The sequence below is a fragment of the Motacilla alba genome, unplaced genomic scaffold, assembly GCF_015832195.1.
Source record: "Motacilla alba alba isolate MOTALB_02 unplaced genomic scaffold, Motacilla_alba_V1.0_pri HiC_scaffold_28, whole genome shotgun sequence".
Classification (NCBI taxonomy): domain Eukaryota; kingdom Metazoa; phylum Chordata; class Aves; order Passeriformes; family Motacillidae; genus Motacilla; species Motacilla alba.
The window spans coordinates 1023373-1041847 of NW_024037374.1; the positions used below are offsets into that span (position 1 = coordinate 1023373).

The 18475-nt window shown below is 49.7% G+C and overlaps 1 protein-coding gene and 1 pseudogene across 1 annotated transcript; one reads left to right on the top strand and one right to left on the bottom strand.

Annotated features, from left to right (window-relative positions):
• The window catches only part of LOC119696322, a 2199709-nt pseudogene that overhangs the window by 145123 nt on the left and 2036111 nt on the right, over window positions 1-18475 (bottom strand).
• On the top strand, window positions 12651-13621 carry LOC119696345 (olfactory receptor 14J1-like). Its single transcript, XM_038126053.1, has one exon. It carries the CDS (start codon window positions 12651-12653, stop codon window positions 13581-13583), a length of 933 nt encoding a protein of 310 aa, XP_037981981.1. The 3' UTR covers window positions 13584-13621.

Genomic DNA, 18475 nt, shown 5'->3' on the forward strand with positions numbered 1-18475 from the left:
AATGCCCAACAAAATGCTATCGGTGTGGGGGGAGTGGTCATTTTTGCCGAGAATGCCAAGCCGGAGGAGTGTGGTGCCAGTACTGTCACTCGGATACCCACAACACAGCTGCCTGTCGCCGGCGATCGGGAAACGGACGGAGGAGCGCGCAGGACGGTCGCGCCCGGACACAAATCGCCGCCGTGACATCAGCTCCACCTGCAGTCTACAGCCAGCCACCACCCGCAGCCTCGGACCTGACCTGGCAGCAGCAGTAAATGTTTCCATCGTAACCACTCAGCTACACAGGATACCTACAGGAGCCTATGGACCATTACAAATTCAAGGCAAAACAATCGGCGCTTTGCTGCTTGGCTGTTCCTCAGCATCCATGATGGGATTATTTGTGTTACCAGGGGTGATCGACGCAGACTATACGGGAGAAATACAAATAATGGCATATACTCTTTTTCCTCCGGTTACCATTGCAAAGGGTCAGTGTATTGCTCAATTGGTGCCACTGCCGCAGCTTACTGCTAGCATTTCCCCACGTGATCAGAAGGAGCCAACAGATCCAGGATTTGGATCCACAGGAATTACTTTGCTGACTATGAACTTGGGGGAGCGACCCCGCAAAAAGGTGGAATTGAAATTTCGGGGACAAATGATTGTCCTTATGGGACTGTTGGACACAGGAGCTGATACTAGTATAATCAGCCCGGAGCATTGGCCCCGTCAATGGCCACTTTACCCTTCAGCGGATACCCTAACAGGAGTGGGAGGACTTACCCTTGCCAGTAAGACGCCGCCTTTGCAAGTAAAGGTGGATGGACAATGGTTAACTACAGTTTTCTCGGTAGTCACATTACCACCTACGGTGCAGTGCCTTATTGGTCGGGACATTTTGGCTCAATTGGGAGTGGTACTGACCAACGAGCACCCTTTGGGGTAATTGCCATTGCTTGGACTTTCCCCATTCCACTCACATGGAAAACTAATACGCCTGTGATGGTTAAGCAGTGGCCTTTAAAAGGGGAGAGTCTCATGCATGCCCATCAGCTGGTGGAAGAGCAATTTAAACAAGGGACATCCTAAATTGTCTACCAGACGATGGAATACTCTTATTTTTGTGATTAAAAAGAAGTCGGGGAATTTCCGTCTTTTGCATGACTTACGGGCAGTTAATGATCAAATGGAACCAATGGGGGCCTTGCAGCCTGGTCTGCCAAACCCTGCTATGATTCCACAGGGGTGGCCATTGCTAATTATAGACTTAAAGGACTGTTTTTTCACAATAGCCTTGCATCCACAGGACACCAAGAGATTTGCATTTACCCTGCCAGCAGTTAATAGAAATGGACCAGATCAGCATTTTGAATGGACTGTTCTTCCACAGGGCATGCGCAACTCCCCCACTTTATGTCAGCTGTATGTCGATGCTGCGCTACAACCCCTGCGCCAAAAATGGCCTCATTGTATCATCTATCATTATATGGATGATATATTGTTCAGCCAACCTGAACCATTTACGGATCAACACGTGGAAATAATTCAGAAGGCGTTATTACAGCTCAACCTGGTAGTTGCCCCTGAAAAGATTCAACGCTCAGCACCATGGAAATATTTGGGGTGGATCCTAACTGAGCAAAATATTGCTCCCCAAAAATTGGAACTTACAACTCACATAAAGACATTGAATGATGCACAGAAATTACTTGGGGATTTACAGTGGTTGAAGCCGATAGTTGGGATCCCTAACCACTTATTGGAGCACTTACGACCCTTGCTTAAGGGTACGGATCCTACTACACCGGTCACCTTGACAACAACACAAAAGGATGCGTTGCGGGGTATTATTGACTGTATTAGTTCTGGGCAGGTTGTGCGCCGGAACCCTGATTTACCTGTTGATATTATCTTGTGGAATAGTCCTGTACATATTTTGGGTGCCTTATCTCAGCTTGAAAAGAAAACGGGGGAGCAGAGGGTATTAGAGTGGCTCTCCCCACCATTACAGCAGCAAAGAACTTTAAGAACAAAAATTGAAATGGTTGCGTCTCTTATTAAGAAAGGACGCCTCAGAACAATTCAGGTTACAGGAGTGGAGCCAGCTGTAATACGGTTACCAATAAAAAAGGAGACACTTGACTGGTATTTACTGAACTCTGAGGAGCTGCAGGATGCTCTCCTAGCAGCTGGAGCTGTTATAGAGACGGGCAAACTACACCCTAGCCCTCTCCAATGGATGATAGAATGGGACTGGATAACAAAGCCCATTCGAAGTCCGTCACTAATAGCAGGAGCTATCACAGCTTTCACGGGTGCTGGCAATGTCAAATTGTTTTGGCCTTGAATCACACTCTGGCTTCCCCGCCAGAGGAACTCGATTTATTTGGTAGTGCTAACGCCAGTTTGAACAATGTTACAGGGGGCTGGTTTAGTTTTGAACCAGAAGATGCAGACAATTTTAACCAGCATGGAAAATACTGGGCAGCCTTAAATTCCCGCCTGGATCCGTCAGCCGTGCACAGCCAATTGTATAGTCATTGCAAGGGAGTCAAACTTACAGAGCCAAAAGCACTACCCCCAGGAGTATTCTTGATTTGTGGGGATAGAGCTTGGAATGGAGTCCCCGTGAAACCACAAGGGGGACCTTGTTACTTTGGGAAATTGGCCATGTTTCACCCCAATGTAACCCTCCTTATGCAATGGAGCCAAAATACGACCAGGCGTCGCCGTAGCTTGCATGACCTCAGTTGTGAGGGAATAGGACCACCCGCATTCTGGGGCGAACTGAGACAAGTGGTAGTAGCCACATTGTTACCTGGAGGGGCAGCTAATAAAGCCATGAATTTGGCCAAACAACTAGGCTGCTGGGTCAAAGACGAGCTGAATACCACCTCTCAGGTATTGGACATGCTATCCAAAGATGTGGAAAGTGTTAATCATGCAGTACTGCAAAACAGAGCAGCAATTGATTTTCTACTATTGGCTCAGGGTCATGGCTGTGAAGAATTTGAGGGTATGTGTTGCATGAATTTATCGGATCATTCCACATCCATACATACAAAAATCAAGGAGCTCCAGAAAGGGCTGCACGCCTTGAAAGAAGAAGAGGGGTTGGGGTTAGAAGCGTGGCTAAAAAGTCTTGGATTAGGCCCTTGGCTGCGAACAATGGTTATGTATGCAATAGGGGTGTTAGTTGTTATTGTATTGCTAATGCTTGTGTTACCGTGCTTATTTAGTTGCTTACAAAGAATGGTTAACCAAATGATGGACAAGGCCTGGCATACAACATTTCTGGCCCAAAAAGAAAACGGGGGAAATGTGGAGAGTTTTGTGGACAGTTGGCTAGCTGAAAGAGGCCATTTAGATGCAATACCCTTGGTTAAGCAAGGAGATAGGTAAAGGAGCCAGAAGTCAGTGTCCATATAAGGCAAGGACACTGTGCCCTTGCTGCAACAGTAGAAAAGGGAGGATAGATAGTCAGCAGAAATCAGCTAGAAATATGAAGAAAAGCAGAAAAGTCGTAACAGTATCACTACAAGAATGCAGAAGTAGGTGTAGTCGATTGATAAGTAGCTAACCAATAATGAGCTCGCCTTTTGCAATATGTATTAGCCTTATTAATACCAATATAAATATGCGTGTCTATCAATAAAGTTTGAGGCTTGTTGTTCATCATCGGATGTGCAAGTCTTCCTTTATCCGTCACATGCACAGCATGGGGAACAAACAAGAAGAGCTGGAGGCCATGGTGCAGCAGCAGAGCTATGATGTAATTGCCATCACAGAAACGTGGTGGGATGACTCACATGGCTGGAGTGCTGCACTGGATGGCTACAAGCTCTTCAGGGGAGACGGGAAAGGGAGAAGAGCTGGAGGGGTGGCCCTTTATATTAGGGAGGGTTTTGACACCATAGAAATTGAAACTAATGATGATTAATAATGATGAAGTTAAATTGCTATGGGTGAGAACTAGGGGGAAGGCCAACAAGGCTGACATCCTCCTGGCAGTCTGTTCTCGTCCGCCCAACCAGGAAGAAGTGGTGGACAACTCATTGTATAAGCAGCTAGAGAATGTTTCTGGATCATCAGCCTTTGTTCTTGTAAGCAACTTCAGCCTGCCAGAAATTTTCTGGGAACTCAATACAGCTGAAAAGAGGCAGTCCAGGAAGTTTTTAGAGTTTGTGTAGGACAACATTTTGTTGCAGCTGGTGGGTTAGCCCACCAGGGAAGGCACTGTGTTAGATCTGTTGTTTGTGAAAAGAGATGGGCTGGTGGGAGATGTGGTGGTTGGAGGCCGCTTGGGGAACAGTGATCATGAAATTATAGAGTTCTCAATATTTGGTGAAATCAGGAGGAAAATCAATAAGACTTTTACATTGGAGTTCCAGAGGGCAGACTTTGGCCTGTTTAGGAGACTTATTCAGACAGTTCCTTGGGAAGCAGCCCTCAAAAACAAGGGGCTTCAGGAAAGGTGGGAGTGCTTCAAAACAGAGATCTTGAGGGCACAGGAACAGACTGTCTGTGTGTGCCAATGTCCAGCCTGAAAGGGCAAAGAGATTTTGGAGGAACTTAGGAATAAAAAGAGAATGTATCATCTTTGGAAGGAGGGTCAGGTCTCTCAGGAAATATTTAAGGGGCTGGCAGAGCATGTAGAAAAGAAATTAGGGAGGCCAAAGCTCAGTTTGAACTAAGAATGGCAAGTTTTGTAAATGTCTTAAGTTGAAAGATGTAGCTGGGTGTGTATTCTATTCCTGTCTTTTAGAGGTGGGGCAGTTATCTTCTGTTAATTGGGCAGTTTTCTTTATCTTTGCCTCAACCAATCCTCCCTCAGGGGAGATCTCTTCTATTAATGGGCCATTGAGTGTCACTGCATGACTGATAAAATGACATCATCCCATTGTGAGATTCTCTGCCCAGAGTGAGGAGCCAGGCATTTCTACCTGGATATAATCTGAGATTTTGGGACACCAGTACAGCCTTTCCACTGGATTCCCAGAGGAGCAGCCTTTTCCCCACCGGATTCCCAGAGGAGCAGATTTTTCTCCACTGGATTCCCAGAGGAAGACCAGGCCCATCTACACCACCACTGGACCTTCAGAGGAAAACTACACCCTTCTACAGGATCCCTGCTCCAACAGAACCACACTTGTTGCTCCAGGAGCACTGCAGCCACCATTCAATCCGACTCCTACTAACACCCTGACCAACAGATGTTCTGATTCTGTCAGTAGTTTTTTTTTTTTGTTTGTACTATTACATTTGAATTTTTAGTTTTCCTAGTAAAGAACCGTTTTTCCTATTCCCACATCTTTGCCTGAGTGCATCTTAATTTCAAAATGATAATAATTCAGAGGGAGGGGGTTTACATTTTTCATTTCAAGGGAGGCTCCTGCCTTCCTCAGTGGACACCTGTCTTTTCAAACCAAGGCATTAACCTTTAGGGGAAAATTGAAAATATATACCTGACACTCAGGTAGAAGTATCCTAAGCCGAAAGGCTGAGTGATGGCTCACTGATTCCCAAGTGCTAAAGTATGAAGCCATCTTAATAGATAATGGTTTAGAGCTAATGGTGAATAACCAACTCAACCCTGCCCAGTTTGGTATGGAGATCCAGGTGAGGAACTAATACATGATTGCCTAGAGATTATAAACTATCAAACTAAAGTAAGAGAGGACCTAACAGATCAGCCACTCCAAGGTGGAAAATGATTGTACATCGACGGATCTTCACAGGTAATAAAGGGGCACAGGGTATCGGGGTACACTATAGTGGATGAAGGGTTGGTAGCCATGGAAAAGTGAAAGTTACCTTCCAACTGGTCAGCCCAAGCACGGGAGTTGTATGCCCTAAAACGAGTTCTGGAAATATTGGCACAGAAAAGGGGAAAAATATATACAGACTGAAAATAAGCTTTTGGAGTAGTTCATACCATTGGAAAAAAATGGGAAGAGAGGGGGCTATTAAATTCAAAGGGAAAGGGACTGATTCACATAAAACTTGTTTTAGAGGTATTAGAATCCTTACAATTGCCAGAGGAAGTAGCAGTGGTGTATGTTAAAGGACGTCAAAAAAGGGTGGCTCAAGAAGAACAAGGGAATAATTTAGCAGATTTTGATGCTAAGAATGCAGCCAAATCAGGGAGAGAAAAATTAATGATAGTATTAAGCCTCATGAGAGAAATGCAAAAGGTCCCTGTATTCAGTGGGACAGAAGAGGAAGAACTCCTCAAAATAGGAGCCAAGAAAGATAACAAAGGGAAGTGGAGATTAGCAGATGGGAAGAGAGTGTTGAATAAACCCCTGGCCAAGAAAATGCTAGGAGGCATACATGGAACCACACACTGGAGTACACAAGAGCTAAGTGATCAATTTCTAAGGGACTGGGGCTGCATAGGCATTTTCAGAATAGCTAAGCAAGTAACTGAATGATGTGTGATATGTAAACAAGTGAACAAGAAAATCATGAGGAAAACACCCAGAGGAAAGCAAGAACTAGCCTTATGGCCATTTCAAAACATCCAAGTAGACTTTATGGAGCTTTCCCAGGTACAATGGTGGAAACTTTTGCCAGTGATAGTAGATAACTTGACTCATTGGGTAGAGGTGGTACCCACTGTGAAAGCCAATGCCAATGTTGTGAGTAAAACACTTCTAGAATCAATCATTCCCCAATATGGGATGGTAAGCAGGATTGATTCAGACCAGGGAACTCATTTCACATCGAAGATATTGCAGAAAAGTTTTTCAGCCCCTGGGAATGAAATGGGAGTTACACACTCCATGGCATCCACAGAGTTCCAGTTGGGTTGAGAGAATGAATCAAACTCTGAAAAGAGCTCTAGTTAAGCTAATGATTGAAACCCAAATGTCATGGATCAAATGTCTCCCTTTGGCCTTATTAAGAATTAGAACCCCACCCCAGTCAGATCTGGGGGTGTCCCCCTATGAAATGATGTTTGGGTTACCCTTCCTGACCTCACCCCAGAAGGTTGCCCCCTATGAGGAAGGGGAAACCACTGCCAAGAAATATGTTCTGTCTAGAGCACAAACCTTAGAAGGGCTAAGACATAAAGGGGCAATTCCTCAAACTACCACCCTGGATTTCAGAATCCACAATATTAATCCTGGGGATTGGGTGATGATTAAGTCATGGAGAGATCAGCCTCTAACTCCTCAGTGAGAAGGTCCCTTTCAGGCACTGCTCACCATGGAATCAGCCGTGCAAACTGCAGAGCGGGGATGGACGCATGGCAATAGAGTCAAAGGCCCACGAGAAGAACCCAAAGAGTGGATTATAACATCCAGACTGGATGAAACAAGATTGACTCTCAAGCAGAGACTGAAAGACAACCAGAAAAACACCAAGACACCCAAAAAGTAGAGTCAAGCTTTCACCAACCAGCTGGAGAACTGTCTTCCTGTCTTAATGGGTGAGAATTACCAGCATCTCTTGAGGGGAAGGACACAAGGGACCGTAAAAGGTAATGGCACAGCTTCTTTAAGAAAATAAGGTGAAGGAAGGAGGGCAAGACCGGGTTGGCCCCTGTGTTTGCTAGCAAGAAGGCTCCATAGCCCTGCTGTGGGCAGCAACCCCCATAGGCATGGTAAGGTAGGGACAAAAGGCCATAGCAGACCTCTACCATTCCTCAGTTGTCTTTTAATTCAACAGGGACTAGAGGGCAGGACCGAGTCAGACTCTCTACTCATCCCTGAAGTACACTGACTATGGGCAGCAGCCACATAGGCACGGTAGATGGGAGTCAAAGCCACACTGGACCTCTGTGATGCCCTTTTGTCCATTCCAAATGACTGTGTCTAAGGAAAACCTGGGATTTTTTTCTTCTGTTCTCACTGTCTCTGCCCACATCAACAGATGCTGGTATGACTCATTCACCAGAGAAATTTTTTTACTTAATTGTTTGAGCAAAATGACTCCTAGAAAAAGTAAAGGGGGGTTTGTTATAGATGAGTAGTCCTACAGTTGACTCTCACAATTAAGGGGTGAATATTAAGTATATGTTAAGAGAAGTTGTGTAGATGTATAGTTATATTTCCCCTCCCCCTTGCATTGTCATCACAGGATGGCCTCAGTAGTCAGGGCATTTGGGAGGGTGGGCTTGTTACTATGGCAGCACCTGACCTCCAATCAAGCTGTAAGAAAGTGATCTCCACCACTGGACAGCGAAGAAGGAGTCGATTGACAAGACTTTGGGAGGGGCTAGAGGTATAAAAGACAGAACATCCATTTTGTAGATGAGCACCTGGTGTCTGAATGCTTTCCTCCCAGCACTGTGTTCTTTTCTTTATTCAGTCTTCTGTTGTATTTTGATAAGATCTTAATAAACCATTCAATATTTTCAAAGTGAAAATCGCTTCTCACATGAGGTTGGGGAATGTGAGGCAAAGTTTGTCCACACTGGGTCAGCTCCAAGGTACAACTTCTCTGACCTGGCCAGACCTCCTAATGTGCGGCCCTACACCGATATCAATCACAGAATGCTGCAATCACCTCTTCTCTAAAGAGAATATTAATAAAATACACCCTTTAAAATAGGAATATATCTTTCATAGAACCCCTTCGAAATATTTCCCCATAACAGCAGCAGGAATCCTTCCTGATGAACTGCCCCAGACCGGAGGGAAATCCAGGCAGAACCATGGTTTGCCAGGACTTGCTTGATCTTAATGAGCCTTGAGGTGCATTTGGAGCTGAGCCCTGGAACCTCAGGGCCTGAGAGATTGCACAAACCTTTGCAGGAGTCAAAATCATAAGAAAACCCCATAGTGTCTCAAAGCATTAAGGAGTACAAATGAGGTCCATCCCCAACACAGGCTCCTCATGGACTCCTTGGAGGAGAGAACTGGAGGCCAGGATAGCACAAAAAAAAACCTCTCAGAGATTCAGTGTGGAATGCAAAACCCAAAGTACCTTTAAAAACCTTGAGTATCTCAAAGTATTAATGAGCCCCACTGGGTGTCAGTACAAAGCTCTCAAGGGACTCATTAAAGCAGATAATTGGGGCTATGATTACACAAACCTCTCACAGAGTCTGTACCAAAAGGGAAACACCAAGTAGCTAAAAAGCAGAAGTACTATGAAGTATTAATCAGTCCCACTGAATGTTGCTACTGACAAAGCCTCTCCAGGGACTAATTAAAGCAGATAATTGGAGGCCATGACTGCAAAAAGCTATCAGAGACTCCAAGGCAAAAGCCAAACCCAAAGTCCTTTGAAAAGCCTGCAGTCCCTGGGAGCATGAAGGAGCCCCCAGGGCCATTGCTGACCAAGGCTCCCCAGGGACTCCTTCCAGCAGATCCTTGAGGCCACTGGCATGTGGGCTAGGGGGGATGCTGAGGGCAGGACAAGGGGCTGCCAGTGCCCAGCCTGGCTGGGGCTGTGCCAGGAGGCCCCAGTGGCTCAGGACAAGGTGTCTCCTGCCAGCCCTTGGTGGCACAGACCCTGCTGTGCCCCAGGGTACCAAGCCTTGGCTTCTCTTTGTCCCCACCTGTCATCACTGCCTGCAGTTCTCTGCTCTGCCTGGGGCCTGGGGACACTTTCTCAGTCGTGTCCCTCACTGGGACCCATTAAAAGTGCAAGAAACTTTGGAGTGTGATTGTGACTTGTAGTTCTGCAGAGGTTTCTTCAGCTGCCTCTCAGGGACTGATGTTCAGGGCCTGAGCACAAAGCCCCAGAGGCTCATTAAAGTCCTTGTGCTGTGGCTGTGCTGCTGAGCTGGGCTGGGCTCCTGGCACAGAGGCAGCTGCTGGTAACCAAGAAGAGCTTGAAAAGCACATTTCTCTTGATGAGCAGCTCTTCTGCCAGCCCAGCAGGGCTGGGGCACTGCCTGCAGCCAGCCCAGGCACAGCACAGAGGCACAGAGAGCTTCAATCAGTCAGGGCTGGGAAGGTGCTGAGAAGTGCCTGGGGCAGAATCCCTGCCAGCCCTTGGCACAGGAACCTCTGGCTGCAGGACAATGCAGCTGCAGCTCCTGCAGCCATCTCCTACAGCTGGAACATCCCAATGCCTACAGACCCTGTGAGTACATTCTCTGATTGTCTCTTGTGCAGAGCAGCCAGGGGTGCCCAGGGCTGTCCTGCAGAGCAGGCTCCTGCAGCCCAGGGCGCTGTGCTGGGGCAGGGACTCTGCTGCCTGCCAGGGACAGCTCTCAGCCGGCCCGGGGAGCTGCTGCCAGCGCTGGGGAGAAGCTGTGGGGGGAAGGAGCCACCCTGAGCAGGGCAGGTGCTGCTGCTGAGAGGGGATGGCTGGGGCAGGGCTGCTCCCAGCTCCAGACCAGCCTGGGCACAGCTCCAGAGGACACTTCCCATAGAAGGTAAGCCTGGGATTGCTGTTATAGATCAGGAGCTTTCCTGAGAGTGTTTTCAATTTCCTACTTGGAACAGGATGGGAAAGTTGGGGTGATGACAAAAAGATTTTTGCATTTTCTACATTTTTATGTATTCATAGCTCTCTAAGTTACTATTATATTTGTAAAAAACTATTATCCTTGCTTAACTTTAATAAACTCTTAATTAACTCTATTAAACTACTGTTATATACTATGAAAACTTTTATCCTTAAAAAACTCTAGTATGTTTCCTTACTTTATTTTAAGATTTTAGAACAAAAACCTGACTGTCTAAATATATTCCTGAAATACTGTATAGCGTTATTCTCTTATATAGTCCTGATATACTAAACAGTCTTATAGGAAGAGGACTTATAGGAACTCTTTTTTTTTTTTTTTTTTAACCTGAATATGAGCAGTCATTACAAAAAGTGAAGGCAAAGAAGCCTTGGGACCTGCTGCAATGAGTTGACCCAGGGGTGTGTAACTGGGGCAACTGAATCTGCTATTGGATGTTCCTGTTCAATATCCCAATTAATCAACCTTTAAAAATTGTTGAAATCAGGGCCTGGGTGTGCTCCATTCCCACTGGGACACCTGGAAGCTTCCAAGAAAGGTCTGGTTTTTACTCTATTCTTCTAACACTGTTGCAAGGGTTTATTTCTCTTTTGATTATAGGTAACAGGGGGATGAGAGAAGCAGCAGAGGAATTGTAATCCCAGAATCCCAGAACATTCTGAGTGGAAAGGGACACAGCAGGATCATCAAAGGAATGTTTGAACATTTACAGAGACTCCAGAACTGTCACTTTGGGTGGTCAGTCTCTCTGCTGGGAGCCTCCCAAAGGGCCCTCAGCCACTGCTCAGCCCTGGACAGCAGCAGCATCACCTCTGCAGGGCCCAGCAGGGCTCTCCTGAGCTGCCCTTGCCCACCTGCAGCCAGAGCCTGCCCCAGCCAGGGCCCTGCACACAGGCAGGTTTCTGTAGGGCCGGGGCGAGGGCACACAGGGTGGGATGGGCTCTGTGAGCGCTGGCAGGGACAAGGCTCCTCTCAGGAGGGAATGTCCAGGCCCAGGGAGATGCTCAGGGAAGGAGAGGGGGCTGAAGAGAGCAGTGCTGGGGGCAGGAGGGCACTGTTGGTGTGTGGGAGGTGCTGGGCACAGCTGGGCACGGGAACACTGTCCTGAGTGCCCGGCTGTCTCTGCCCTGCCCTCTCAGGCACAGCACCACAACATCTTCTCTTGTTTCTGCACTGCCCTGGTATTGTCACTGTGATCTGCTGCTCTCAGGGAGGCTCTGGCATTTGCAGCAGCTGAGTCAGGCACTGCCCTTGGCATTGCTGCCAGGCAGGGGTGCCGATGGGAATGGGGTGTCCAAGCTTCCCTGGCACCTGTGGGGCTGTGGGCAAAGCAGTCCATGGCAAAGGGGAATGAGCTGAGCCCCCTCGCTGAGATCCCATCATGGGCACAGCCGGGGATCTCCTTGCTGTGCCCCTGCATGCTCTGAGCTGCCCTCCTGGCTGCAAATCTGTGCCAGAGCCTCTGGGAGTTCCCTGAATGTCCCCCGGGGAAGGGCAGAGCTGCCAGAGCTGAGGAAATGCTGCTGGGTTTGCTAAGGGAGCCGTGAGTGTCCTTGGCACAAGGGGGTGCTGAGACCTTGCCCAGAGACCTTTAGAGAGGGTGAGACATTCAGGGATCCCTCTGCTTGGGGCAGGGTCTGCTTTATCCCAGGGTGAGCCGGGAGTGTGATTGTGCCCTGATTGCAGCCAAAGGCGCAAAGCCAGGGCAGTTGGGAACAAGCCCATGCAGCCCCTCACCTTCTCTGAGCCACAGGGAATCCTTTGCCTCTCCCATCTCTCAGTGGCAAACTCTGAGTGCAGCAGAAATGCTGGGGATTTCTGACCTCAGAGAGCCAGGAATGATGTGTGGGCAGGAAAAACATTCCTAAATACAACCCCTAATATTCTTTAGAAGTGTGAGCGCAGATGCTACCAAGCCTTTCTGCATTAGGAGTGATTCCCCTGACAAATCCTGAATAACTAGCCTTGTTCCTCTGCCAAGTGGCCACAAACCCAGGGCAGTGGAGAAGGGATGGCTCCTCGAGAGGTCCCACACACTGGCCTGGCTGCTCCTGGCACACTCAGCCAGCACAACTGGAGCTCAGGCAGGGACCTGGGTGATGGCTTTCCCAGAGCAGGAACAAGGCTGGGTGAGTCCCAGCGGGACAGTCTGCAGGGAATGGCCCAGGTTTGGCTCAAAGCATCCTCTGCTGACTTGTCACTGTCCTTTCTCCATGAACAGGTGCAGCCCCAGCAAATGTCCAACAGCAGCTCCATCAGCCACTTCCTCCTGCTGGCATTGGCAGACACGCGGCAGCTGCAGCTGCTGCACTTCTGCCTCTTGCTGGGCATCTCCCTGGCTGCCCTCCTGGGCAACGGCCTCATCATCAGCGCCGTAGCCTGCGGCCAGCACCTGCACACGCCCATGTTCTTCTTCCTGCTCAACCTGGCCCTCAGCGACCTGGGCTCCATCTGCACCACTGTCCCCAAAGCCATGCACAATTCCCTCTGGGACACCAGCACCATCTCCTACACAGGATGTGCTGCTCAGCTCTTTTTTTTCATCTTTTTTGTTTCAGCAGAGCTTTTCCTCCTGACCATCATGTGCTACGACCGCTACGTGTCCATCTGCAAACCCCTGCACTACGGGACCCTGCTGGGCAGCAGAGCTTGTGCCCACATGGCAGCAGCTGCCTGGGGCAGTGGCTTGCTCAATGCTGTCATGCACACGGCCAATACATTTTCCCTGCCCCTGTGCCATGGCAATGCCCTGGGACAGTTCTACTGTGAGGTGCCCCAAATCCTCAAGCTCTCCTGCTCCAAGTCCTACATCAGGGAACTTGGGCTTCTTGTGTTTTCCATCTGTTTAGGACTTGGCTGTTTTGTGTTCATAGTTTTCTCCTATGTGCAGATCTTCAGGGCCGTGCTGAGGATCCCCTCTGAGCAGGGACGCCACAAAGCCTTTTCCACCTGCCTCCCTCACCTGGCCGTGGTCTCCCTTTTTGTTGGCACTATCATATTTTCCTACCTGAAGGCCCCCTCCATCTCCTCCCCATCCCTGGATCTGGCCCTGTCAGTTCTGTACTCGGTGGTGCCTCCAGCCCTGAACCCCCTCATCTACAGCCTGAGGAACCAGGAGCTCAAGGCTGCAGTGTGGAGACTGATGACTGGATGCTTTCAGGAACATTAAACTGCTGGACACTTTCTGCAAATCACTTGTAATAAAAGTCATCTTTGATACTTCTTGTTGGTTTAGTTGTAGAGTTTTTCCCTTTGTTTTACTTTTTTCATATGATTTCAAATAAATGTCATTGTTTGTGCCATTTCTCATTTTGTTTCCCTCCACCTTCCCTGTGGCCAGACTGTGTCACTGAACGGCTGCACTCTCGGTGGCTTTAAAGGAACTAAAGGAACTCCCATTAAATAGGAAAATTTTCTACAGAGATGCCCTTTTGTTGCCTTCTCTGGAGCTGCAGCAGCAATGTCTGTGTGCAGAGCTGGGGGCAGATCAGTGCTGGCCCAGCAGCTGTGCCCAGCAGCAGCAGCAGCACTTGGTGTTGGCAGTGCTGCTGCCGTGGCCCTGCCCCGCTGCCCTGGTGGCCCTGGTGTTGCTGTAGGGCCTGAGTGCTCTCGGGGCCGGGCACAGTGCTGGGGGTGGCAGTGCCGGGGCTGCAGCAGGGACAGGCCATGGGCACTGCTGGGGCAGCGCTGACGCCTCAGGCCAGGGCCTGGGGGCTCCAGCCTCCTTGCCCAGGCTCTCTCAAGAACACGGCCAGGCCAATGCTGAGCACAGAAAACCCCGGTGAGCAGCCCCAGGGTGGCCATGGGCAGGCTGGGGGCAAACAGCATGGCTGGGGCTCTGCAAGGGCCCTGGGGGAGACGGGAAGGAGCAGCAGAGCAGGGGCTGATCCATTCCCAGTGCGCTGGACAGCCCAGGGCAGCGTCCCAGAGCGTCCTCATGGAGCTGCCAACACCATCCCCCCTCTGCAGCCCTGGCCTCTCCCCCAGCTCACACAGGTGCCCCATCCTTGCAGGCACAGGCACGGCAGCACTGGCTCAGGAGCCCCTGCTTGCATTGCACACAGCAGGCGGGAGCACCCCCATGCTGCTGCTGTGGGGACATCAACCTGAGGGAGCACAAATGCCATCAGCCCCTGGAGCCAGCAAGGGCTGGGGGCCACCAGGGAAAGCACTCAGCTTTGTCCTGGCCTCTGCACTCAGCCAGAAAGTTTGTTCCCATCAGCTGGGAGTTTCCTGCCCCACTGCAGACGCTGTTGCTCAGAGCCAGGGCTGCCTGGCAGCCACCCCCAAACTGCCCTGAGCATTTCCTTGGCTTCACCTTTGCTTTCTTTACTCTTCCCTGGTACAAATTTCTTCCAGTTGCCCACTCCTGTTCCCTCCCTTGCAAACAGCCCATCCCTTTTTGCCCTTTCCTCTCTGGCCCCACTCCCCATTGCAGTTCCTGACTTGGCACCATCAGAACGTCCCTTGGGGAGCAGGATCATCCTCCAAGTGCTGCAGCAATTGTCTGCAGGCTCCTGCAGTGCCCCGTGCTGCTCCCTTGCCACAGGCACCCCAGGCCAGGGGGGCACATCTGGGCTGCTGTGTCTGCCTGTGGGGCTCCCTGTTCTGGGCCATGAGGAGGAGCTGCAGAGGCTCTGCAGGACTGACAGGATGGGCTTTGGGGCTGGCAGGAGAAGCTGAGGCACCTGGGCTGCTGGAGCTTCTGGAGAGGAGTCCCAGAACTCATCCTGCAACTGCTCCAAGGGTGGTTTCAGAGAATCCCAGAATCAGCAAGGTTGGAAAACACCTTGGAGATCATCAAGTCCAACCTGTGCCCTGACACTGCCTCGTTTCCTTTCAGCCTCCTCTTCTCCAGGATAAACAACCCCAGCTCCCTCACCCACTCCTCACAGTACTTGTGTCCGGGACCCCTCCCTAGCCTTGTTGCCCTTCTCTGGACATGTTCCAGCCCCTCCATGTCCTTCCTAACTGTGGGGGCCCAGAACTGGACACAGCACTCGAGGTCGCTGCCCAACCAGTGCTGAGCACAGGAGAAGAATCACTTCCCTGGTCCTGCTGGCCACACCATTCCTGATCCTGGCCAGGAGCCATTGGCCTTCTTGGCCACCTGGGCACACTGCTGCCTCATGTCCAGCCTTCTGTCCATCAGTCCCTGCAGCTCCCTTTCTGCCTGGCTGCTCTCCAGCCACTCTGTCCCCAGCCTGTAGTGCTGCAGGGGTTGTTGTGGCCAAAGTGCAGGATCCGGCACTTGGACTTGTTAAACCTCCCCTTGTTGGATTTGGTCCCTGGATCCAGCCTGTCCAGGGCCCTGTGCAGAGCCCTCCTACCCTCCAGCAGATCAATACTCACAGAAAACATGTTGTCATCTGCAAATTTGCTGATAGTGGACTTAATCCCCTCATGCAGATCATCAATTCAGATACTGAAATCCACACTGGCTTGCTCTGATCCCTCGGTCGTTCTGTGGGTGCCCTGTGATGGCACTCAAGGTCATCTGTTCCATAACCTTGCCAGGCACCAAGGTCAGGCTGACAGGCCTGCAGTTCCCCAAATCCTCCTGCCAGCCCTTCCTGGGAATGGGCTCACACTGGAGCCTCCAGCCTTCTGGCACCTCCCTGCTGAACCAGGACTGATGGTAAATGATGGAGAGCAGTTTGAGGAGGTCATCCACCAGCTCCCTCATCCCCCTGGGATGGATCCCATCCAATCCCAGAGATACTTGTAGAGCATCAGAGTGGCTCAGCTGGTCACCAAGTGCTTTCTTCTGGATTCCAGAGGGCTGCTCTGCTCCCTGTGCCCATCTACCAGAGCAGGAGATTACTTGTCCTGAGGACAACCTGTCTTATTATTGAAAATTGAAACAGGCAAGATGTTAAGCAATTCAGCCCTTTCCTTATCTTCAGTTACCATATTCTCCGCTGCCTTCAATAAAGAGTAGAGGTTCTCCTTCTCCCTCCTTTTGCTATAAATTTTTTTTACAGAAACATTTGTATTTTTCTACAGAAGCCACGAGGTTAATTCTTATTGCACATTCATCTCTCAAGTTTTCTTCTTTAATAACTTAAAAACATCCTTAAACACTTCCTGAGTTGCTGCTCCTTTTTTCCCCTGAATTCCCACAAAAGCTCCATGGGCAGCAAGGCCAGTCATTTTCGTCACTAGCACATCTTTTGTCACACTGGGACAGGCTGCTCCTTCCCCCTTAAGAGTACTTTCTTGAAGTGTGTCCATCCTTCCTGGACCCCTTTGTTTTTAAGGGCTGTTTCCTTTAGAAAAATCATTCCTGATTCAGTACTCCCCAAATCAGCTTCCTGAATAGGCCAAAGTCTGCCCTTCCTAATTCCAGGGTAGAAGTTTTGTTGCTGCCCCTCCTTCTCTCACAGAACATTGAAATCTTGATTATTTCATGGTCACTGTGTCCGAGGGCAGCCTCTGACTCCCACATCTGCCACCAGCCCTTCTCTGTTTGTGAACAGCAGGAGACAGAGCTTTCCTTGGCAGTGGGAGTGCTACCAAAAATTCACTAAAACAGAAAACTCCTTAACACCAATGCAGCATTAGGAAGCAGCATTCTTTATTCAGCCGGATGCACGGGGGAGAGCTCCTCCCAAAGCCGTGCGTGCTGAGTACAGGAAAGTTTCTGTTTATTTTCTGCATTTTGCACACATATTCATTGATTGTCCTGGACTAAACACACATCTGATAATCATTTCCCCAAAATCATTAACAGATTTCCTCTCCCCTTTACCCATGTGCTCTTCTGTCCTGGGGGTCTCTCTGGTGGTCCCTGGTGGTCGTGGACCCCAATGTCCCAGTGGGCCTGGCTGAGCTGGCAGGACACTGAGGCTGGTGAACTCCCAGTTCCCCTTCTGACACAATGGGCATTGTGTGGTTTCCATAGGCCTGGGGTTTTGGAGAACAAGCTCCAGGTGTCAGCTCACCTGGTGGAGGCAATTGATCATCTGGTAACATGAGGTCAAAGAGTGGGCTATGACATCACAGAGGGGGTTGTGTGAGGTTATCTAGCAGCTGCAGCATCATAGACTGCCTCTGTGCTGTCACAGAGCCAGCTGTGACATCACAGGGCAGAGGTCTGACATCACAGAGCAGACTGTGATATCAGAGACCAGCTGTGTTACATTAGAGAATGAGCTGTGACCTCACAGAGCAGGCTGAGACATCCCAGGAGGGCTGTGTCAGGTCCCTCTGCCCCAGCTGCCCCTCACAGTTTCTCCCAACAAGTCCAATGCTGTTCATGCCCAGCAGGGTCCCTGTCCCCCGGTTTCACCCCGGTCCACCTGGAGCCACAGACTCCAGCAAAGGATGTTCCACAGGATCCACCCCTGAGAGTAACTGACCCAAAAGGACACAAACCTGATGAGCTGTGGCTCCCACTGCAGGGGCACATGGACCTTGGCTCTGCACAGGAGAGTGCTTCATCCACGTCCTCTCTTTTCCTCCCTCTGCGCATGGAGGGAGCTCCTGACTGCAGCCTGTGACTCGAGTGTGCAAAGAGTTAATCTGGGCAGAATCGGGGCAGGGAGGGTTTGGGGGGACCTTGGGATCTGTGCTGGGCACAGAAGGTGTTTTCCATTGCTCTGAGACTGTCTGCTGTGGAAAGGGGATTTAATATACAGCAGAAGAATGACTTTTGCATTTGATGGAGCTGTGCCTTGCCTTGGCTTTGCTGGCTGACAAGAAATGAACATCCCTCTGTGTCTCGGGCAGCTCCTTCTGCAAGGAAAGCAGCTGGGAGTTGGAGCCAAGGAGCTGAAAGCTGCAGGTGCAGCCTGGGCTGGAGGGAGCTCAGATTTGCACAAGGCTGCTCTGAGTGCCAGGCCTTGGCTGGGGGAAATGGTGGGGTGGGGGTAGGGACAGAGTCTGATGGATTGTCAGCCATGAAGGGTCTTGATTTTCACATCTACTCAAACTGCATGAGGAGGTACTTGGATTCAGTGTCAAGTGGAGATTGCACATATCAATGTAGTAACAGGAAAAAAAACCTAAACAGGAGCAAAAAGAAATTCCCTCACTATCTTTGTAAGTATAATATATTCC

Bases quoted from the DNA above. Each gene is read 5' to 3' on its own strand.
- LOC119696345 (XM_038126053.1), top strand. From the start codon at position 12,651: ATGTCCAACAGCAGCTCCATCAGCCACTTCCTCCTGCTGGCATTGGCA.